This window comes from Oncorhynchus clarkii, chromosome 20, assembly GCF_045791955.1.
Source record: "Oncorhynchus clarkii lewisi isolate Uvic-CL-2024 chromosome 20, UVic_Ocla_1.0, whole genome shotgun sequence".
In the NCBI taxonomy this organism is placed as follows: Eukaryota; Metazoa; Chordata; class Actinopteri; order Salmoniformes; family Salmonidae; genus Oncorhynchus; species Oncorhynchus clarkii.
In genome coordinates this window covers 63,158,785-63,183,079 of record NC_092166.1, presented here as the reverse complement: position 1 = coordinate 63,183,079, position 24,295 = coordinate 63,158,785, and the positions used below count along the sequence as shown (strand labels likewise).

The following is a 24,295-nucleotide window of genomic DNA, read 5'->3' as shown; positions in this document are numbered from 1 at the left end:
CTGCGGTTGTGAGGCCAGTTGGACTTACTGCCAAGTTCTCTAAAACGATGTTGGAGGCAGCTAATGGTAGAGAAATTAACATTCAAAGATCTGGCAACAGCTCTGGTAGACATTCCTGCAGTCAGCATGCCAATTGCACACTCCCTCAACTTGAGACATCTTTATTTATTTAACCTTTATTTCACTAGGCAAGTCAGTTAAGAACAAATTCTTATTTACAATGATGGCCTACCAAAAGGTAAAAGACCTCCTGCGGGGATGGGTGCTGGGATTAAAAATACAAATAAACGAAATAAAAATATAGGACAAAACATACAACAGCACATAATGAGAGACCTAACAACAACATAGCATGGCAGCAACACATGACAACACAGCATGGTAACAAGACAACATGGTAGCAACACAAAACAGGGTACAAACGTTATTGGGCACAGACATCTGTGTCATTGTGTTGCACATTTTAGAGTGGCCTTTTTGTCCCCAGCACAAGATGTACCTGTGTAATGATCACGCTCTTTAAATCGGCTTCTTGGTGGATGGATTATTTTGGCAAAGGAGAAATGCTCACTAGCAGGGATGTAAACACATTTGTGCATAGAATTTGAGAGAAAATATGCTTTTTGTGCGTATGTAAAATGTCTGGGATATTCTATTTCAGCTCATGAAACCAACACTTTACATGTTACGTTTGTATTTTTGTTTAGTATACAGTATACCGAATAATTCTGAACATTTCGAAGTCCCAATTTTGGCAGGCAAGTTTCAAACTCTCGCGGGAATTTGACATCACTTCGACATAAATTGTATCCCTTCTAGCAACGACCCGCTTCCAAGGAGGAAGAGAAAAATATTTGGCGCTTCACATTCAAGAACTTTGATAAACCTTACAACGTCACCCCCAGTTGCTAAGTATAGACGTGACTGCAGCTTGGACCGCACGATGAGAGGACACGTTTCAGTAAAAAATGGTAAAATGCAGTACAATTTGTAATCATTCTGATCCTAGCTAGTTAGTACAGACAAGCTAACGTTAGCTTTAGTAGCTATTTAGCTAACGTTATCAGTTAAGTTCACTTCCTTTTCTATTTGCTAAGTTTAGGGAACAGTGCGGGTCAAATGGCTTTTTTTATCAGCGTATTCTCTTACCAAATAAATACAGCTAGCAAGTCATGTATTGGCAATATTATACTATTGGCTGAACCAGACTGTTCCGACCTGATTTAGGCAGCAAATACATCTGAACCTCAGAGTTAGGCCGCGATCCTTTGCCAGGCGTTGCGGACGTATGCCAGCTCTTACAACGCCCGTAATGGTATCTTACTTATCAGCTAACCATTATGTTATAGCAATCTGTTGCCAGACTGCGCAGTCGATGACGTTGCATGCTACCATTGGTTGACGCATGTAATGCCTGAACAGGGAAACATACCTTCTTAAATGTTATTTATTTAACCTTGGTTATGAACGCAGGTTTAAAGTTCTAGTGAAGTGGTAAGGAGGTATTTAACACAAACAGGGAAAAATCCACCTGAACCCCCTCGAGCTGGTAATTACTACTAATTATCATTCCTGAGCTCTGACTTCTCCCACATGGTGTCCTTTGACTTCACCTATTAAGGAAATTACCTTACATTTTCAGCAGTTAAATGCAACAACAAAACATATATAAAAATATATGTTTTTGAACACTATAATTTGTTTACCAACATGATAGCAGTACTTTTAGTTTATGGTTGACGCAGCTTGTTGGTCATTAGCCAAATAGTGTTTCTCAATGAGTTCCAAGCACTTGCATTTATTAATTTTATTTAACTAGGTAAGTCAGTTAAGAACAGATTTTTATTTACAATGACTGCCTACCCCGGCCAAACCCTCACCGGGACGACACTGGGCCAATTGTGCACCACCTATGGGACTCCGAATCACTGCCTGTTGTGATACAGCCTGGTCTGTAGTGAAGCCTCTTGCACTGAGATGCAGTGCCTTAGACCGCTGCGCCACTCGGGAGCCCTGCAACCGACTGGTATTTAGGACTTCCCACTTGGTTATGAACAGCAGTATTAATCTTGTATTTTTGTTATTTATTTCCCTTTAGAAATGCATGTAATAGGCTTCTGATTAGGTTTGTAGAACAATTTTCTGGAAATGTTGCAAAAATGCAACTTTGGGCTTTAATGGTAGGAAAATGTGTGCTAAGAACCTGAAATACTATTAAAATCACATACAAATGGATCCAAAGCATTTACATGTGATGGAAATGGTAATGGTATTTATATCTGAAATCAAGTCACATTTGATCTGATAGCCAAATTGATCAACTTGACCAATCCCAATTTTTGTATTCCAATAAAAATATACAAATTCTAATGAGAAACTAATTTGTATTTTGCAATCAAAAACATATTTTTTGAAAGGATCAACTATTTTGTGAATTTTCTATTTATGGAGGACACCTATCTTACATCTAGTAATATTTGGGTTGTCTTTTCTGTCTTAATTTGGAGAGAACCTTCGATCTTACCACTTCAACATGAAAGTGGTGAAGTTAGGTTGTCAATGGCAGTACTCTGAGCTCATAAGCCACTCATTTTGTTTAAAAAATATATACTTATGTTCTTTTGATGTGTATGTAGCGGGGGCATCAATGTTGCTGTAAGTGTTTGCTTGTCCATATTTGTAGAATTTGGAAGCGACACAATCTAACTTGCCTATAAATATATGAATGTGGCCCTGTCTGTTTTAACATCCCTTTAATACCAATGTTGTGTTTTTGCAACACCTACAAACTACCTCTAGCTTATAATGTTTGTTCTTCAATTTATATTTTTCTATATAATCATTACATCTTCAAGAAGAAAGGAAACATATTTAACATGTACTTGGCATGGATGTTCAACAACCTATGCTTGTATAGGGGACCAGTGATGTCAGACGAGTGGTAGGAATGTGCATCTTTCCCTTTCAAGATGTTTTGATAAGTATCTAGTAGTGATGCGCATGCTGAAATTGATCATTCTAAGGTTTTTCTTTCATTCTTTTTAGTCTATCTGACATTAGTGAGTAAGCGTTAGGGCTTATCTGTAAGCGCCAAATAGCCTACAAGCCAAATGCTTTTGGGAATGGGTTTAAGAAGTTAGTCGATCCTCAGAGGCTAAAAGGACATGTCAGCGTTTCTTTCAATAAGAGAAAAGCTGCGAAGTAGAGAGTAGAAAGACTAGATGGCCAGAAATGTAATGTTTGGGAAATATTTGGTGAAGTGGTAGAGGATGATAGCAGTGCTGGTTATGTGTGATTGTGAGGCACTATACAAATTCAACTGAAGTCTTATGATGGTGAACTGCAGTCAGGTCAAGACCCTGGTGAGGACGCAAATGAGCTTCCCTGAGACGGTTTCTGACAGTTTGTGCAGAGATTCTTCAGTTGTGCAAACCCACAGCTGTACAGGTGGCTGATTTTGGATTATCCCACAGGTGAAGAAGGCGGATGTGGAGGTTCTGGGCTGGCGTTGTCTGCAGTTGTGAGGCCAGCTGGAGGTACTGCCAAATTCTGTAAGACGATGTCGGAGGTGGCTTATGGTAGAGAAATTAACATGACATTTTCTGGCAATAGCTCTGGTGGACATTCCTGCAGTCAGCATGCCAATTGCACGCTCACTCAAAACATGAGACGTCTGTGGTGTTGTGTGACAAAACTGCACATTTTAGTGGCCTTTTATTGTCCCCAGCACAAGGTGCACCTGTGTAATGATCATGCTGTTTAATCAGCTTTATATGGCACTTCTGTCAGGTGGATGGATTATCTTGGCAAAGGAGAAATGCTCACTAACAGGGATGTAAACAAGTTTGTGCACTACATTTGAGAAATAACCTTTGCATGGAAAATGTCTGGGCTATTTTATTTTGGCTCATGAAACATGGGACCAACGCTTGGTACCAAGCGTTTTTATATTTTTGTTCAGTGTACATTTTCACTGGAACAGGAGTGGAGTGTTCTTTCCGCATATTGAGAGAATGCGAATTAGCAGTCGGTACCTCTACCGACGGTCCCTATCTTTATCAGCGTTGAACTTAATATGATAAGCTGATATTTAATATTTATCAGAAACATGTTGGGTCATTTTCACAGATTTCTATTTCCTTACAACGGGTCAAACTGATGTAATTTTGGAAATACTTTTTATTTTTTGTATTGCGTTCTCTCCCGGTGCCTAAACATCTTTGCTCTGCGAAAGAAGCTGAGATGACAACTTTACCGACGTCAACTAGATTGACACATTCGTTCTATAGATTTAAAACATTATTCCTGGTGAGCAAGGATTTATTTAGTCTTTTAGGGCAACCTGTAATGACAGAAGAGAAGCTGCATGTATCTAATTATAGACAGTTGACTAACAAATTGAGAGCTTGGAACAAAGGTTCTATCTGCAAAAAGATGATTGAGATAATTGGCTTTCATGTTCTGAACTCTGTTTTCAGCAATTTGTCTTATTGTTTTGAATGTATTAACATGACTTGGGGGTAGCCTTGTTTTGGTCAATGGTCTGTCAATAACTCAATTGTTGAAATTATAAGCAGAAATGTATCTAAATTAGGCAAAAGAAAAATCACTGATTGTTCCAGCTCTGGCTGTAGCCTACAGCGCATTTCCTATATTTGTGGGTTAGGGTTTGGTGGGGGCCTCAGTTTTTCACTTACTTATATAGATGGGCTATTAGCAATTGGGTGCGGGTTAACAAAAAGCTGATTCGTGCATTGAACCGCATTGATTTGTTCTAACATTTGTTGCATGAACACATTCATTTTCCATTTATAGTTTTACAATCTGCTACTGGTGGAGCTCATGAGCTGGGCCTCTGTGCTGGATCTATCTGAGCTTGACTTCTGTGTAGGGCTGGGCGATTTCTATATTTTTTTCATTAGATAACAATAATCATCACGATATTAATCAAATGTTTAAAAGGTAAACCCTTAAATCATGAGCAAGAAAAAAAATAAAAATAGTGCAATTCAATATGCATTAAAACTGTTAGACTAATGGCACATCAGTTTGTTGGGGTAGTTGTCTTACAAGCAAGAATGACAAGTCTGTCTACTGTCTCTAGCTTTAATGATAATTATCACTATTTTAATCAAATGTTTAAAAGGTTAATTTCCGCTAAAGACTCAAGCCTGCCTGAATAAACCGAAGGCTTTCATGTTTCTTATTCATTGTCAGAAGTATAACTTTTTTTTTTTAAAGCTATAAAGCCTTACAAGTTATGAACAATAAATAAAATAATAGTGCAAGTCAATATGCATTATAACTAATGGCACATCAATTAATCAACTAATGGTCTCCCTGTGCTGGGCTTGGGTTTTCATGTCCCTCATTGACTATCTCTGAGACAGCTTTGCTTTTATGTGGCCCACCTTCTCTTTGATGTAATGTGTTTTAAACAGAGGGTCGACCAACGAGCCTTTGTCCAGGAGGTCATCTGTGGCTAGGTCATCATATTTCTCTTGCAGATAGTCTATGACCAACGTTTTGATGGTTTGGGTGAGCTCTGTTTCACCATCATCAGGTTTGACTGAGTCCCCAGGAGGCGAGAGCGTCAATGAGCTCCTCTGCTATAGCTTCACCCGTGTGGTTGTCAGGAAAGTGTGATGTTTGAAGGCATTTATTTCGAAGATTCCACTCTTTGTCAATATAGTGTATAGTAAGGATAATATAAGGCTCTGATGTGCGACTAGACCACAGATTGGTAGTAGTAGCAAAATACGTCACCTGTCTTGAGCTTTTCCTTAACTATTTCTCTACACTATTTGAGTTTAGGCAGTGCAGTGTGAGGGAAATGTTTGTGGCCAGGGAGCATGTACCCGGGGTCAATTAAATTGATGAACCTCTTGAAACCTTTGACTGCTAATTGGTAGCATGTCCTTAGCAATGCAATGCATAATAGCATTTGTGATGTCTTTTCGAAGTTTGCTCGTAAGGCATAAACGCTGTCAGCGTTGACTGCTTCGGGGGAACATCCCTAGATTGGCTGTCGCTTGGTTTTCTCAATACCGTGTCTCAAACTTTCTGCATGTTATGGAGAGTGATTTTGCTTCAGATTGTGGAAAAGGTTTGTTGTAATACCAGACTTGGTAGCCACCTGTCTACGGCACAATTTGCACCCAACATTGCTCTGCTCTTTGTCGGACTTCAAAAAGCCAAATCACTTCCAAATAACTGAAACAGTTTAACCCTTTTTATTAATTTCTTTGTTGGAAGCTGCTCCTTCTCCATGGCTCAGTGCTGCTGTTTTTGCCTACATCATTCATTTTTTGTGCTTAAGTGGCTACTCCATCACTCAAGGTGCTAAGTGGTTTTTAGTGGGCGTATGTATACCTTTCCACGTGCATGTTGTCACTTCTCTGCACGTTCCTGCTGCTTCAGAGGTGAAATGGACTGCTGTACCTAATTATTCTATATCAACATTATCAAATTAATATTAATGTTTTTATATTGTTATTGAGGGAAGTAATTCCCTCAAATCAATAATTAATCTCCCAGCCCTACTTCTACGTGTGTAAATGATGTACGCTCAGTGGCAAGTTTAACCTCTGGGATATGTGGGACACTTGCGTCCCACCTGGCCAAAAGCCAGGGAAAATGCAGAGCGCCAAATTCAAATAAATTACTATAAAAATGAAACTTTCATTAAATCACAAATGCAAGATAGCAAATTAAAGCTACACTTATTGTGAATCCAGCCAACATGTCAGATTTCAAAAAGGCTTTTCGGCGGAAGCAAACAATGCTATTATCTGAGGATAGCACCTCCGTAAACAAAAGAGAAAGCATATTTTAACCCTGCAGGTACGACACAACGCAGAAATAAAAATATAATTCATGCCTTACCTTTGACGAGCTGCTTTTGTTGGCACTCCAATATGTCCCATAAACATCACAAATGGTCCTTTTGTTCGATTTAATTCCGTCTATATATCCAAAATGTCAATTTATTTGGCGCATTTGATTGATCCAGAAAAACACCGGTTCCAACTTGAGCAACGTGACTACAAAATATCTCAAAAGTTACCTGTAAACTTTGCCAAAACATTTCAAACTAATTTTGTAATAAAACTTTAGGTATTTTTTAACGTAAATAATCGATTAAATTGAAGACGGGATGATCTGTGTTCAATACAGGAAGAAAACAAACTGAAGCATGCTTTCTGGTCATGCGCCTCTATCTAACAGTACACTTCAAGTGACCCTCGTTCAAGATGGCCGTACTTCTTCATTACACAAAGGAATAACCTTAACCAATTTCTAAAGACTGTTGACATCCAGTGGAAGCGATATGAACTGCAAGAAGGTCCCTTCGAAATCTGGATTCCCAATGAAAACCCATTGAAAAGAGTGACCTCAATAATCAAAACAAAAATCTGAATGGTTTGTCCTCTGGTTTTTTTCTGCTAAATAAGTTCTGTTATACTCAGACATGATTCAAACAGTTTTAGAAACTTCAGAGTGTTTTCTATCCAAATCTACTAATATGCATATCTTATATTCTGGGGATGGGTAGCAGGCAGTTGAATTTGGGCATGCATTTCATCCGGATGTGAAAATACTGCCCCCTGTCACCAAAAAGTTTTAAAAAAAATATATATATATATATATATATATATATTTTTTAATTTGTAAACTTCTATTAGATACACCACCCCGTTCATGAAAATGGTTAGTTCCTATAGACAGTGAGTCATTTATAAATCATGCAGACAGGGGCATTCAGTTACTGTTCGGTGGAATGTTAGAATGGGCTAAATGAATGACCTAGGCATACTATGTAGGCAGTTTATCGGAGCCGTAAAGGAGATTAGGCATCTACCACTCCACTACCACTGTCAGATTAGGGGGGCAATATAGGCTTTATTTTTAATTTTTTTATTTTTTGTCCCCTTTACTTTGGTTCTGAAATCACCATCACCCACTAATTAACTTGGCACTTTTGCAGATATTTATCCTATACAAATTAGCTATGATATAGCTAATGCCTATACACGGAGTGTACAAAACGTTAGGGACACCATCCTAATATTGAGTTGCACCCCCATTTGCCCACAAAACGGCCTCAATTGGGGGTGGCAGGTAACCTACTGGTTAGAGCGTTGGGCCTGTAACTGAAAGGTTGTTAGATCGAATCCCCGAGCTAACAAGGTAAAAATCTCTCGGTCTGCCGCTGAACAAGGCAGTTAACCCACTGTTCCTAGGCCGTCATTGTAAATAAGAATTAGCTCTTAACTGACTTGCCTAGTTAAATAAATAAATTGTTGGCATGGATTCTACAAGGTGTCAAGTGTTACACAGGGATGCTAGTACCTGATGACTATATGCTTTACACAGTTGTCAAGTTGGCTGGATGCCTTTTGGGTCGTGGACCATTCTTCATACACAGGAAACTGAGTGTGGAAAGACCCCGCAGCATTGCAGTTCTTGACGCACTTAAACCGGTGTGCATGGCACCTACTACCATACTTTGTTCAAAGGCATTTAAATATGCACAATCCATGTCTCAATTGTCTCGAGGCTTAAAAATCGAAAGGAATGACTATTAGCAATTTTGATCTGAGTGTGCAAATTGTCCAAACAGATCTGCAAAGTAGATGGATGATTTAAGTATGTTATTGAACCATGAACAGATATGGCTCATTAATAGTGGATGATATTGCCACTCCTTTTTGCCATATGTTCAATTGAAGCCTACAATAATGTGTGTGCCCTCAGGCCTGGGGGGAAGCTATAGTCATTCTGCTACCAAAGAATAGTAAAGCCCCCTTTACTGACTCGAATAGCTGACCAATCAGCCTGTTACCAACCCTTTGTAAACTTCTGGAAAAAATGGTGTTTGACCAGATACAATGCTATTTCATAGTAAAGAAATTAAGACTTTCAGCACGCGTATAGGGAAGGACACTCGACAAGCACAGCACTTACAAAAATGACTGATTGGCTGAGAGAAATAGATAAAATGTTTGGTGGGGGCTGTTTTGTTAGACTTCAGTGTAGCTTTTGACATTTTTGATCATAGTCTGCTGCTGGAAAAATGTACGTGTTGTGGCTTTACACCCCCTGCTATAAAGAGTTACTTGTCTAACAGAACACTGAGGTTGTTCTTTAATGGAGTCCTCTACAACATAATCCAGGTAGAATCAGGAATTCCCCAGGGTAGCTGTTTAACTCTAACGACATGCCACTGGCTTTGAGTAAGGCCAGTGTGTCTATGTATGCGGATGACTCAACACTATACACGTCAGCTACTACAGCGACTGAAATGACTGCAACACTTAACAAAGAGCTGCAAGTTATTTTCGAAATTTGTTGCAAGGAATAACGTTGTAATTTTTTCCATCAACCTAGAAATACTGCCAAAAAGAATTTACTGAAACTTGTTACCAATGTAGTCGCCCATGGTTCACCAAATGTATTTTGAGGCAAAGTACTTAAAGCACTTTTTTTTTCATATGTCCCCGTCTCCACCAACTGAAGATAATTGTAATTATAAAGATCTAGTCCATTTGAAAAAAATGGAGGCTATTGTTGGATATTATTAATCCTAATCAGTCAGTTTTTTGCATTTATTTTGCTATTATCCTCAGTAATTTTCCATCTAGATTGTCAGACCCTGGTGGCTTGTCATTCTTGATAGACAACATTTTTTTCCCACCTCTTCCACACTAACTTTACGGAATTCAAAAGTACAATTCTTGTCTTTTCATAATTTGGTCCGATATACTTGGATGTGTAGTGTCAGTGTTTTGTTGCTGGCATGTCATCCCTATGTTTGCTTATCTTGCCAATGAAAAAGTCATTAAAGTAGTTTGCAATATCAGTGGGCTTTGTGATGAATGAGCCATCTGATTCAATAAACTGGGGTGGAAGAAAAAGTAGGTGGGTGTGAGTTCCCCAGTAGGTGGGCGTGGGTTCCCCAGTAGGTGGGCGTGGGTTCCCCAGTAGGTGGGCGTGGGTTCCCCAGTAGGTGGGCGTGGGTTCCCCAGTAGGTGGGCGTGGGTTCCCCAGTAGGTGGGCGTGGGTTCCCCAGTAGGTGGGCGTGGGTTCCCGAGGTAGGTGGGCGTGGGTTCCCCAGTAGGTGGGCGTGGGTTCCCCAGTAGGTGGGCGTGGGTTCCCCAGTAGGTGGGCGTGAGTTCCCCAGTAGCTTATGTAGGTTTGCTACTTGCTTGCTAAGAGTAGCTACTTCGCTCCTGTCGTCCTCTGCAAGGAGTTGCTACATTGAAAGTCAACGCAGGCCACATTGTCTTGGAACAAAACAAAGTAAACGCAGCTCCTGCAACGTTGGAAACGTTCCATAGTGGCCACTGTTTGAGACAGCCGAGCCAGCTAGGCTAGCTGGGCTTTCGCGCCTCTCCCCCTATATGGAATCTGGCAGGATCCCGGGACCGATAGCAGTGCTCACAGCAATTTAGCCCAACAGACGCAGGATTCAAAATAAAAGTATATAAAAACACTTCCAGCTTTTAAACCTAGGTGTCTTAGTTCAGGTTTCAGCATTCAACAACAAACATACGTCTAGTAACCCTAGGTGTAAAATAGTAATTAATGGCTACTTAAAGTATTAAACTGTCAAGAGGAGCAAAACAAGTTTGTTCACTATCAGCATATCTATTTAGTATGGCCATCAATGTTGATATTAATGGTTGGTTCTGATTTTAATAGCTAAGGGCTTAAAAACAAAGGTCATTGTATGCTGATTCATGCTTTTTTTAAAATCCACAATTTGGATCCCTCCACAGCTCTCTAATAGAGGATCTAGATACTTTTTACAACCAAATTATGATATGCATCGGATCACCAAAAAATAAAATGTTTACATTACTGTGTAGTTAATCAGACCATTTTATTGGTATTCTACATATCCTGAAAGAAATGATCTTACTACAATAAATGATCTTACAACAAACAGGTCAGATTTTGCTACCATGAAAAGGAAAATACCTGTATTTGTGGAAAAATCACCCTGATTCACTCTATAGTCATATCCCAGTTGACCTATTTGCTTATGGTCTTGCCTACATATAACGACTTGTTTTTTAAATTATTTTATGAGCAAAGAATACTCACTTACTTGGAATGGCAGGCCAGACAATTTCAACTGGGCATTTTATATAATTAATGTGAATTCGGTGGGCAGAAATTATTAAATATTAAAGCATTAGACCTTTCACTGAAGGTTTCAGTCATACAAAAGTTATTCTTAAATCCGAACTGGTTCTCCTAGCAAATTAGGGTGAGACATTACTATGTTCAAGAATGGCCTTTTTCCTTTTATTCAGATTACAACCTCTCACTTTCAGTTATTTGAAAAGGAAATAATCTTTCAAAATATCTCTTTTTAAAACAAGCCATAGAAAGTTTGTTGCAATTTCAGTTTAACCAGAAAAGACAGAACAAATAATACAACAAATATTGTGGTTAAACTCAAATATACTAATTTATATTATAAAATGTTAAAAAAAAACAAAAAAAAAACAGTCATCTTTGTAAGGGATATCATAAATAGGACTGGTGGCGTTGTGACACATGCAGCTAATAAAAAATATATGGACATGTTTACCAAAATTACAACCAACTAATTGCAGCATTCCCGCAAAAATGGAAGCGGCAAGTAGAAGGGGAAGAAAGTAAAGAAGTTGTCTGTCGGCCCTGCATTAAAGACCAAAATTGGTTTCTATTTTTTAATTTTTTTATAAAGTATACCGGCTTCATTTAAGGACCAAAAAATTGGCAGCTGTGCCATATAAATTGCAAAATAGGAAAGAGGATAAGTTCATTAGAGTTACCAGCCTCAGAAATTGCAGCCCAAATAAATGCTTCAGAGTTCAATTAACAGACATCTCAACATTAACTGTTCAAAGGAGACTGTGTGAATCAGACCTTCATGGTTGATTTGCTGCAAAGAAACTACTACTAAAAGACACCAATAAGAAGAGACTTGCTTGGGCCAAGAAACATGAGCAATGGACTTAGGACCGGTGGAATTTTGTCCTTTTGGTCTGAGTCCAAATTTGCGATTTTTGGTTCCAACCGCCATGTGTTTGTGTGATGCAGACTAGGTTAACGGATGATCTCTGCATGTGTGGTTCCCACCGTGAAGCATGGAGGAGGTGGTGTTATGGTGTGTGGGTTCTTTGTGGTGATGCTGTCTGTGATTTATTTAGAATTCAAGGCACACTTAACCAGTATGGCTACCACAGCATTCTGCAGCGATATGCCATGCCATCTGGTTTGGGCTTAGTGGGACTATCATTTGTTTTTCAACAGGACAATGGCCCAAAACACACTTCCAGGCCGTGTAAGGGCTATTTGACCAAGAAGTAGAGTGATGGAGTGCTGCATCAGATGACCTGGCCTCCATAATCACCCGACCTCAACCCAATTGAGATGGTTTGGGATTGGTTGGACCGAAGAGTGACGGAAAAGCAGTCAGCAAGTGCTCAGTATATGTGGGAACTCCTTCAAAACAGTTGGAAAAGCATTCCAGGTGAAGCTGGTTGAGAGAATGCCAAGAGATGGCAAAGATGTCAAGGCAAAGGGTGGCTACTTTTGAAGAATCTCAAATAAAATATATTTTTATTTGTGGAACACTGTTTTGGTTACTACATAGTTTGTCTTCACTATTATTCTACAATGTAGAAAATTGTAAAAAAAAAATGTTTAAAAAAAACCTTGGATGAGTAGGTGTGTCCAAACGTACGACTGTACTGTGTGTGTGTATATTATAACAAAATATATTGGGGATTGGAAATGATGCAATTACATTGATGGAAGCTACAATCTATAGTGCCTTGCGAAAGTATTCGGCCCCCTTGAACTTTGCGACCTTTTGCCACATTTCAGGCTTCAAACAAAGATATAAAACTGTATTTTTTTGTGAAGAATCAACAAGTGGGACACAATCATGAAGTGGAACGACATTTATTGGATATTTCAAACTTTTTTAACAAATCAAAAACTGAAAAATTGGGCGTGCAAAATTATTCAGCCCCCTTAAGTTAATACTTTGTAGCGCCACCTTTTGCTGCGATTACAGCTGTAAGTCGCTTGGGGTATGTCTCTATCAGTTTTGCACATCGAGAGACTGAATTTTTTTCCCATTCCTCCTTGCAAAACAGCTCGAGCTCAGTGAGGTTGGATGGAGAGCATTTGTGAACAGCAGTTTTCAGTTCTTTCCACAGATTCTCGATTGGATTCAGGTCTGGACTTTGACTTGGCCATTCTAACACCTGGATATGTTTATTTTTAAAACCATTCCATTGTAGATTTTGCTTTATGTTTTGGATCATTGTCTTGTTGGAAGACAAATCTCCGTCCCAGTCTCAGGTCTTTTGCAGACTCCATCAGGTTTTCTTCCAGAATGGTCCTGTATTTGGCTCCATCCATCTTCCCATCAATTTTAACCATCTTCCCTGTCCCTGCTGAAGAAAAGCAGGCCCAAACCATGATGCTGCCACCACCATGTTTGACAGTGGGGATGGTGTGTTCAGCTGTGTTGCTTTTACGCCAAACATAACGTTTTGCATTGTTGCCAAAAAGTTCAATTTTGGTTTCATCTGACCAGAGCACCTTCTTCCACATGTTTGGTGTGTCTCCCAGGTGGCTTGTGGCAAACTTTAAACAACACTTTTTATGGATATCTTTAAGAAATGGCTTTCTTCTTGCCACTCTTCCATAAAGGCCAGATTTGTGCAATATACGACTGATTGTTGTCCTATGGACAGAATCTCCCACCTCAGCTGTAGATCTTTGCAGTTCATCCAGAGTGATCATGGGCCTCTTGGCTGCATCTCTGATCAGTCTTCTCCTTGTATGAGCTGAAAGTTTAGAGGGACGGCCAGGTCTTGGTAGATTTGCAGTGGTCTGATACTCCTTCCATTTCAATATTATCGCTTGCACAGTGCTCCTTGGGATGTTTAAAGCTTGGGAAATATTTTTGTATCCAAATCCGGCTTTAAACTTCTTCACAACAGTATCTCGGACCTGCCTGGTGTGTTCCTTGTTCTTCATGATGCTCTCTGCGCTTTTAACGGACCTCTGAGACTATCACAGTGCAGGTGCATTTATACGGAGACTTGATTACACACAGGTGGATTGTATTTATTATCATTAGTCATTTAGGTCAACATTGGATCATTCAGAGATCCTCACTGAACTTCTGGAGAGAGTTTGCTGCACTGAAAGTAAAGGGGCTGAATAATTTTGCACGCCCAATTTTTCAGTTTTTGATTTGTTAAAAGAGTTTGAAATATCCAATAAATGTCGTTCCACTTCATGATTGTGTCCCACTTGTTGTTGATTCTTCACAAAAATATACAGTTTTATATCTTTATGTTTGAAGCCTGAAATGTGGCAAACGGTCGCAAAGTTCAAGGGGGCCGAATACTTTCGCAAGGCACTGTATCTGTGCTATTTAAGCTGATCTGACCCCCCCCCCCCCCCCCCCCCCCAAAAAAATTCAGTACAACTTTGGATTTCACCTCCCCATCTTGAAATCAAATGGAAGTTTGGAAGTTGAGCTTCTTTTCACCTCCCGCTTTGGCCATGCAGTGTGCCTTGAAAAAGTGATTCCTCGTCATGAAATGATCAACTTTACCCTGTTTATCTAAAAATGACCATATACACTTTGTATAAAGCTAAACTTGTCGATGGTGAACCTGAACAGTCGAAATCAAATCTATTGTAAGCTCCTTTTCAGCAGGTAGGATATGTCTCTGGTAAAACACAATTTTCGAAAGCACCAAGATAACAATTGCAGCTTTCAAAACAACTCAACTCTGGGGGGGAATAGCTCCGACTGGGGTAAAATCGTTGGTCATTCAACTCGAAATTCCAAGTCAACTCTGGTATATTTCTAGAGATCGGACATTCCGACCGGAAGATTACCAACATGATTTGACCTTGTATTTTTCCCGAGTTGCCATTTGTCTTGAAAGCACCCCAAAATCTAGACAACGACATGGGTCAGTCAACTAATAAAACCTAATATAATGCAAGCCATTGTCACATTTGAGTGCTGAAGGTGCCATGCAGATGATCAGGCTGCCTGCATTGCGTTGGGCATAGTGCGCAGTTTGACTATGTTACTGATATTCCCTAGGGTTGTTCGGCATGCAAAATGATATGTAGATCACTGAGTATCAACACCGTTCTATGCTGAGTCTGACACTGAAGGAAAGGATGCATGAGTTGTCACAAAATATTTCGTATTTTTGGTAGGTAGGTAGGAAACTTACGTCAGCAAAACATTTGAGTGAATTGGTGATTTGCAACGCTATAACACATTTTTCTGACTGACGCATGCTAAATTTGGATCGGTTTGGGGTCCGTGGACCGACGCAGTACTCTCAGACATTTGCATCGGGGACTGATGTGTATTGTTAAAGCTGTAAGGATTCACCGAGTGGACATGTTTCTAATGTTTGAGGCTATTGATGCCACAAATATACTGACACACAACAAATACTATTAATGGATACACCTGGGTCTAAGGAGATACACTATGTAATGTTTGACTTTTGTTTTGTTTAGGGCCTATACAGGATGCCATTTAGGAAACTTGTTTTTCCAATGTTGGGTCTCAGGGTTAAGGTGGACAGTGCAGGGCGGGATATGGCAGGGAAAACTTACCTCAGTCCAGAGATGGAAGATGTCACTGTCCTTCTAATTATCCTAAATTGAAGATTGAAATACTGCTAGTTTGTAATTAAACTGCCTTTTTCATCCTCATGCTAGGTAGCAAAGGCCATTTTGGGATAGCCCATATAACTTTGTGCTGAACAACAAAGGAGCCTGATTGTCTGACTATCCTTTGTTGCTCAACGCAACGTGCCATTCTAAAATAGCTGCTGTGGCTTCTGCTACCTAGCTTGAGGACAAAGGCACTTTGAAATACTGTTAGTTTTTAATTAATCTTCTTGATGTCATTTTGGATAATGGGATAAATAGGAGTATGGCGACATCTTCCATCTCTGGATGAGGTACGTTTTCTCAGCCATATCCTGCACCGGCTCCACACTTCCCTCATTTTGGCAGCCGTGCGTTCTGACATGAAAGTTTTTGTATTTACTGCCTGAATCTCAGGTCAGAACGGTCTGGCTAGTATTGGCTCAAACACATTTTCTTTTTACCACTAGCACCCATTTTTGCATTGTTCAACCCTGACTGTAACTGAATCAATTGCAACAAAAGGCATTGCTGTCCTCATTAAAACCAAATGCTCTATTTCAGTTCCCCCTCTTCCTCTCCCCGCTCTGCGCCTCATGGTCCCACCACTGCGGCTGGTCTCAGCAGCCATCTGGCAAACGATCCAGCAGAGTCACGTGATGGATTATGGGATGCTGGAGGAGTTTGTTACCATGGTCACAGATGTGGTTCCAGAACTTCTGAATGACAGTCAGAGGGCCCAACTTATTCTGGGTCTTCGAGCACGGGTGAGAGGGAGGGACGGAACTAGTGCTCTTGTGCGGAAAGATGAGATTAACATATTTAGTCATGCATGTCTTCCCCTCTACATTTTCTGACTTGGATGCTCTGCTTTCAGCTGGTCCTGGAGTTGTGTCGCTCGAAGCCGTTCACAGACCTCCAGACCATTCAGCCACACCTGGACAGGATAAAGACCCTTACACCTCTCTGGGGGACACAGGTGAGCTCCTCACGGGCAGAGAATCCGCTAATGTCTGTCGGTCATAAATATTTCTGATATGACTGATCCATTAGGTCAAACATATGCAGCATACATGAAAAGCTATCATTTAGGATGTCCTGATTTAAGGCAACATTTATATTCTGTGTTTAAGGCTGATGCAGAGGTGGGATTATCTGAATCCAGCTTCCTGGGGCTGGTTCAAACCCTTCTGAAAGACCCAGATGAGAGGGAACATTTCTTCCAGGTCAGTGGGTATGGAATAGTTGTCAGTTCCATGTGACTGCTGTATGTTTCCACAAATGAAAAATCCCAGGAGATTATTTAATAGATGGTTTATATTCCTTTACTCATAGGAATATGAGTAAAAATATCATCCTGACCAACCTGCCTTCTAAATACACCTCTGCTGTCTTCAACCAGGATCTCAGCGATCACTGCCTCATTGCCTGCGTCCGTAATGGGTCCGCGGTCAAACAACCACCCCTCATCACTGTCAAATGCTCCCTAAAACACTTCAGCGAGCAGGCCTTTTTAATCGACTTGGTCCGGGTATCCTGGAAGGATATTGACCTCATCCCGTCAGTAGAGGATGCCTGGTTGTTCTTTTAAAAGTGCTTTCCTCACCATCTTAAATAAGCATGCCCCGTTCAAAAAAATGTAGAACTAAGAACATATATAGTCCTTGCTCTTGACCAGCACAAAAACATCCTGTGGCATACTGCATTAGCATCAAACAGCCACCGCGATATGCAACTTTTCAGGGAAGTTAGGAACCAATATACACAGGCAGTTAGGAAAGCAAAGGCTAGCTTTTTCAAACAAATTTGCATCCTGTAGCACAAACTCCAAAAAGTTCTCGGACACTGTAAAGTCCATTGAGAATAAGAGCACCTCCTCCCAGCTTCCCACTGCACTGAGGCTAGGAAACACAGCCACCACTGATAAATCTACGATAATCGAGAATTTCAATAAGCATTTTTCTACGGCTGGCCATGCTTTCCACCTGGCTCCCCCATTTCACCTTCACCCAAATCCAGATAGCTGATGTTGTGAAAGAGCTGCAAAATCTGTACCCCTACAAATCAGCTGGGCTAGACAATCTGGACCTTCTCTTTCTAAAATTATCTGCTGCAATTGTTGCAACCCCTATTACTAGCCTGTTCAACCTCTATTTCATATCGTCTGAGGTCCCTAAAGATTGGAAAGCTGCCGCGGTCATTCCCCTCTTCAAAGGGGGAGACACTCTTGACCCAAACTGTTAGACCTATATCCATCCTGCCCTGCCTTAAGTCTTCAAAAGCCAAGTTAACAAACAGATCACCGACCATTTCGAATCCCACCGTACCTTCTCCGCTATGCAATCTGGTTGCCGAACTGGTTATGGGTGCTGCTCAACCATGCTCAAGGTCCTAATCAATATCATAACCGCCATCGATAAGAGACAATATTGTGCAGCTGTATTCATCGACCTGACCAAGGCTTTCGACTCGGTCACTCACCGCATTCTTATCGGCAGACTCAACAGCCTTGGTTTCTCAAATGACTGCCTCGCCTGGTTCACCAACTGCTCCTCAGAGTTCAGTGTGCCAAATCGGAGGGCCTGTTGTCCGGACCTCTGGCAGTCTCTATGGGGGTGCCACAGGGTTCAATTCTTGGGCCGACTCTTTTCTCTGTATACATCAATGATGTCGCTCTTACTGCTGGTGATTCTCTGTTCCAACTCTACGCAGACGACACCATTCTGTATACTTCTTGCCCTTCTTTAGACACTGTGTTAACTAACTTCCAGATGAGCTTGAATGCCATAACTCTCCTTCCATAGCTTCCAACTGCTTTTAAATGCAAGTAAAACTAAATGCATGCTCTTCAACCGATAGCTACTCGCCCGTCTAGCATCACTTCTCTGGATGGTTCTGACTTAGAACATGTGGACAACTACAAAACCTAGGTGTCTTGTTAGACTGTAAACTCTCCTTCCAGACTCGCATTAAGCATCTCCAATCCAAAATTAAATCTAGAATCGGCTTCCTATTTCACAACAAAGCATCCTTCACTCATGCTGCCAAACATACCCTTGAAAATCTGACTGTCCTACCAATCCTTGACTTTGGTGATGTCATTAACAAAATAGTCTCCAAATCTCTACTCAGACTACATCCAATTTGCTATCACAGTGCAATCCGTTTTGTCACCAAAGCCCCATATACTACCTACCACTGCGACCTATGCTCTCGTTGGCTGGCCCTCGCTTCATATTCGTCGCCAAACCCACTGGCTCCAGGTCATCTATAAGTCTTTGCAAGGTAAAGCCCTGCCTTATCTCAGCTCACTGGTCACCATAGCAGCACGCGCTCCAGCAGGTATATTTCACTGGTCATCCCCAAAGCCAACTTCTCCTTTGGCCACCTTTATTTCCAGTTCTCTGCTGCCAATTGCAAATATCACGGAAGCTGGAGACCCATATCTCCCTCACTAACTTTAAGCATCAGCTGTCAGAGCAGCGTACCGATCATTGCACCTGTACACAGCAAATCTGTAAAGAGCCCACCCAACTACCCCATCCCCGTGTTATTTATTTTTTGCTCCTTTGCACCCCAGTATCTCTACTTGCACATCTATCACTCCAGTGTTTAATTGCTAAATTGTAATTATTTCTATGGCCTATTTATTGCCTGTATATATACTTTTCTATTGTGTTATTGACAGTACGTTTGTTCATCCCATGTGTTACTCTGTTCTTTTTGTTGCACTGCTTTGCTTTATCTTGACCAGGTCGCAGTTGTAAATGAGAACTTGTTCTCAACTGGCCTACCTGGTGAAATAATACAATTTAAAAAACTCTGTTTTAGGATGTTTTTCCTGTAGAATTTGGTTCCAGTTATGATGCAGCCATACAGAAACTCATGTGGCAATTCCTTTCGAGACTGGAGAAGCTACTTCCTGTGTCAAACTTCCAACAGGTACTAGTAGAAATACAATTATATAGAGGAACCATGGGCTTGACACTTACGCAATATTGTGAATTCTACCTATATTCCTTCTAACTCTGTATTCCTCATTGTGTCAGGCTGCCTTGCTGCTCAGCGACTCCCCCTCTGTTCTGGAGGAATGTGTTCAGTCTGTGTCTCACCCTCAGCAGCTGAAAACCCTGCTTCAGTACCACAGAGACCTTGGCCAGCTGGACAACCATGGTAGGCATTTTCACAGGACCCATATAGATGTTGGCTTTTCTTCTGTAGGGACAAAAACATTTTCACTACTCAGTTTCTTTCATTTATCCTCTTCCCTTTCTAGATAATCTGTCTTCTTCCGATGGGGACTGCATTCTCTCAGCTCTCTGTCTCCCTCCAGTAGAACGGGTGGTGATTGCAACTGAACAGACAGATTCAGAAACACACGTATCATCCTTGAACGTCTTTATGGATACATTCACCAAAGAGTTGGAGGTGGACTCTGCAACACTGGCAAAGTACACAGAGATGGAACCCGGGACAAATATGGACGTAATAGCAGAGGATAGGGTGGAATGTAAGAGAAAGGAAAAAGCATCCTCAGTTATTAATGACGAAGAAGAGGATAATTCAGAGTTTGCTGAGACTGAAGAGGTGGAACCAGTCTTGGTTTTAGTGGAAGATGGGAAGATGGCACCTTTAGTCAAAACCAATAAACACAAAGGGCTCAAAAGAGACAGAAATGACACCAGTGGCATGCCTGATGGAAAAAAACACCGAACACCTAGCCCTCCACAAATGAAAAGCGTAGACCTGTCTGATACGATCATATCGTCCATGCTTCACAAGCCCTCAGTGGAGCTACAAAGGATTGACACCGCTAACCTGACGTTGCCCTTAGAACCAGTGAGAAGAAACAGGGGTCGTAAGATGAAGACATTGCTAGCACGAGAATTGAAGCAAACCAAAACTGAATTTTCAGAACAGAAAAAACGTGTCTGCAAGAGGGTTAAAACACCCCAAAACCCCAATATGTGCACAGTGTGTGGACGTGTCTTATCCCGCTTTTCAGACATGAAAAAGCACATGCAAACCCATAAGAACGGTCGCACCTATCAGTGTCGCAATTGTCAGAAGACTTTCAAGCACTTGTACACTTTGCAAACTCACAGAAAGTCATGTCTATTTGGAACTGGGCAACAAGAGGAGATTCCCTCTGTAGAGGGCAGCTGTGTTCCGTTTACTATGTGTGAGGCAGAATTCGCACAATCCTCAATAGACCGTAGAACATGCAAGGTGTGCGGCAAGATTGTGCATCGCATTGGATACTTGAGTACCCACATGAAGATTCACTCTGCAAATCGTCACTATTCACTCGGAGAAGCGAAAGCAGTCCAGAAAGCATCACCTGAGGGAGAAGACACCGAGCCGTCCAGTGGTGTTACTCTTGAGGCAACACCTGAGGACAGTGACTCATCCTCCACCAGTACTCCCCAGGACCCATCTTACAACCCAGAACTCAGCCAGATCAAAAGACCAAAGTGCTCCAGCACAGCAAAGAAGTCAAACCGAAAAACCTTCCAAAAACCAAAACATATGTGCCGTATTTGTGGTAAATACGTGACTGCTGGAGCCTTTGAGTATCACATGAGAACTCACTCAGGCGAGCGCCCTTTCTCCTGCCCTCATCCTCAGTGTGGGATGAAGTTCATACACAGCGGAGGTTTGCGGGTCCATCTCAGACGCTATTGCAAGGTTCGGACAGTTGACGCTGTTGAGCTCGACAGCTTCAACATCCGTTTTGAGTGTGACAAATGTGAGAAGACATTCACGATCCAATCAAAACTGAGGAAACACAAACTTATCCACGGCCCGCTCTACTGCACAGGGTGCAGGAAGGTATTGCCTGACTTAGAAACTTTAACCAGACACAAGCTTTGGCACAGGCCCGTTCAGTGCAGCATGTGTGAGGAGAGCTTCATGCTCACAAACCTCAGAACACACTATCTGGATGTCCATAAGTTCAGCGGACCGTTCGTCTGCACCCACTGTCCAAAAAGCTACAAGAAGTTCCATTCCCTCATCAAACACGAGATGGTTCACACCGGGAACCTCCCCTTACAGTGCTCCCAGTGTCCAAAGAGATTCATCTACAATTACGACCTAGTTGAACACGAGAAAAGGCACTCTGACGACAGGCCTTGTCTCTGCTGGGAGTGTGGCAAGGCCTTCTGTACCAACATTGACCTGAAACAACACATGCAGAATAGCCACGGTGAAAAATCCACAGAGTGTCGTTTCCCGTGTCGCCATTGTGGGAAACCCTTCAGGCTTAGTAATTCCCGTGCGAACCATGAGAAGACTAAGCATGGTGGGGTGCGCTACCCGTGTACGTACTGTGGCAAGCAGTTTGTTTGTGCAAATGCATTGAAAAGGCATGATCTGATTCACACGGGGGAGAGACCTTTTAAATGCAACCATAAGAGTTGTGATAAGGCTTTCAGGTCGAGAGCTGAACTGAGGATACACACAAGATACCATACTGGAGAACGGCCGTTCAAGTGCAACGTCTGTGGAAAGGGCTTTGTTCAAGCCAATTATCTCACTACGCACTACAGGACTCATACAGGGGAAAAGCCGTATTCATGTTCCGTCTGTGACAAAAGCTTTAACTACCATGACTCCTTGAAGAGACACATGTCTACACACTCAAACGAGAAGCCTTATAAATGCTTGGACTGTGGAAAAGCTTTCGAACGTAAAACTCTGCTGAATGTACATAAACGATCATGTACATCATTATTGAAATGTTAATCCCTCCTTCCCCCCAATTGTGCTTTAATGTAACAAGATGTACATTTGATAAGATTGTGGCCTGAGTGCATTTCCCACTTTATTTTTGTATTTTTTGTTGTTGTGGCCAGTCAATGTTTCCCCTTTTCAAATAACTACAGTTATGCGAGAAAAGTATAATTGAAACTAAATAAAAGTAGAATAAAATACTTGGGGTTATGGTTTTGTGTATGTATAACACTGTTCTTTCAGTTCCTCTCCTTGTCTCAACCTGGTTAGCCATTTCACATCGGCTACTGTTGCCGAAAGGCTGGCAAATGCCGATATTGAGTTGTTTCATCTTACCGTCCAAAAGGAATCTATGCAAGTAGATTCGTAATATTTTTTTCACCTTCTCGCCATTAGATCGAGTAAATGAGGAAATCCATACCGTTGCAGCCTGAATGGAGAATGTTTTATGTACAAACCAGCCCACAGGATATGAGTGTACCGGCTGCATAAATTCCCTTTGGATTATAAGAGAAAACTACTCAAAATCTCTATCTGCTGGCCTTTGGACTATAGATTGTTTTCGTGATGATGTTACCTAAACCATGTGCGTGCTTCCATGGTGCAGAAGTCAGCGTGTTGTGATTCTGGATGGCTAGCAAGAATGACAAACTGCCATGTGGGGTGGGGTATCGTAAGTGGCTCGTTTCATCTTGTTATTGATACCATGTCTTGTTTTGACTGATTTCATATCAATGCTAATGTGGCTAAATTTAGCTAGCTAGCTAATCAACAACTGTAGTGATATGAGAGAAGTGCTTATTGTGCAAATGTTTTCAATAAACATTGGAGATGAAATGTAGATTGCATGTCAACATTATTGTTTTTCACAATAGTTGCGCACGAGTTGGTCTTGTTGCTAAACAACCAACCCGTCTATGGCTACATATGCGCACACATCCCTGTCTAGGTTTGTAGTAATCACATGTATGGTGTCAAATCCAATTAAAAAGTTGAACACGCACAAAATGGGGTGTGAGCAAGATGAAACCTCATTGCCCGACCATCGAGAGAGAAGAAATATGATCAAGCGAGCAGAGGTGTCCTGCGAGTTGTTAGGGTTGCGTCAATTCGAATCTGGTATCAGGATAAATATGACATTGAGTCACCGATTGTATACTATGTATTTTTATTAGCTAAGCAATAAGTGGTAAATGCAATTTTCATATACGGGCTCTCTGTTCCACCTCGCAGGACAAACAGAACTGACTTGTTCCTGACAAAGATATTATAAATATACTCTGACAGTGGTAGTTCCTGCTTCCGAGCCGGCCTGTCCGATTAGAGACTGGGCGTGGTTGAGACTCACCCAGCCTATCGTTGATTGTTGGCGCAGAGGGTGGTCCCAGCCCCCTAAGCGCTTCAGCGGTCAGTTGTTGTAGTTGTGTAGAATATACAGTTATCAGGCACCTGGCTCCTGTTATCTAACAAAAGACTGTTCTTGCAACACTACGTTCTGAATGTGTTCCCCCCAACTCATTGCACAGTTCCTGTCTTCATGTCATTCTGTATTTTTCCATCATGAGAAAGGCCCATGGTCCTGAAACTGTTAACAAATAATATTCAATCACATATGGTAACGGGCTATAGTGCATAACACAGAACCTCACAGAGTGCGCAAGCCAGTCGGGAGTGTAAATTGAACTTGAGAGCTTGCAGTGTGGCTGAGCGAGCAGAACATCGTCACAGATCAACAACAAAAAAGTTAAATTCCACCTAAAACAATGACATGAGCACTGTCCCAATGAATCTCTGCTCAACTCCTCACTACTCACATCCTCCTCAAAACTCATTGGAGGAGATCTGAGGCGAG

General features: G+C 41.3%; 1 protein-coding gene across 4 annotated transcripts; it reads left to right on the top strand.

Moving 5' to 3' along the window:
- Positions 1 to 803: 803 nt before the first annotated feature.
- On the top strand, positions 804 to 23,451 carry LOC139376687 (zinc finger protein 709-like). 4 transcript variants are annotated; one of them, XM_071119539.1, is made up of 8 exons: positions 815 to 971; positions 3,474 to 3,551; positions 16,273 to 16,475; positions 16,586 to 16,687; positions 16,842 to 16,934; positions 19,540 to 19,650; positions 19,758 to 19,881; positions 19,985 to 23,297. In XM_071119539.1, exons 1-8 carry the CDS (start codon positions 944 to 946, stop codon positions 22,453 to 22,455), a joined length of 3,210 nt encoding a protein of 1,069 aa, XP_070975640.1. In that variant the 5' UTR covers positions 815 to 943; the 3' UTR covers positions 22,456 to 23,297. The 4 variants fall into 4 exon arrangements, with proteins under 4 accessions (XP_070975643.1, XP_070975640.1, XP_070975641.1 ...); XM_071119540.1 differs by having other exon boundaries at positions 824 to 971; positions 3,474 to 3,536; XM_071119541.1 differs by lacking the exon at positions 3,474 to 3,551 and adding an exon at positions 12,310 to 12,529 and having other exon boundaries at positions 838 to 971.
- Positions 23,452 to 24,295: the final 844 nt, after the last annotated feature.

What these genes read in the sequence shown, in the direction of transcription:
- LOC139376687 (XM_071119539.1), top strand. Translation starts at nt 944, where the DNA reads ATGAGAGGACACGTTTCAGTAAAAAATG. An exon ending in ACACGTTTCAGTAAAAAATG is followed by an intron (nt 972 to 3,473) that starts GTAAAATGCAGT and finishes ATTATCCCACAG; the next exon opens with GTGAAGAAGGCGGATGTGGA. An exon ending in TGGCCAGCTGGACAACCATG is followed by an intron (nt 19,882 to 19,984) that starts GTAGGCATTTTC and finishes TTCCCTTTCTAG; the next exon opens with ATAATCTGTCTTCTTCCGAT.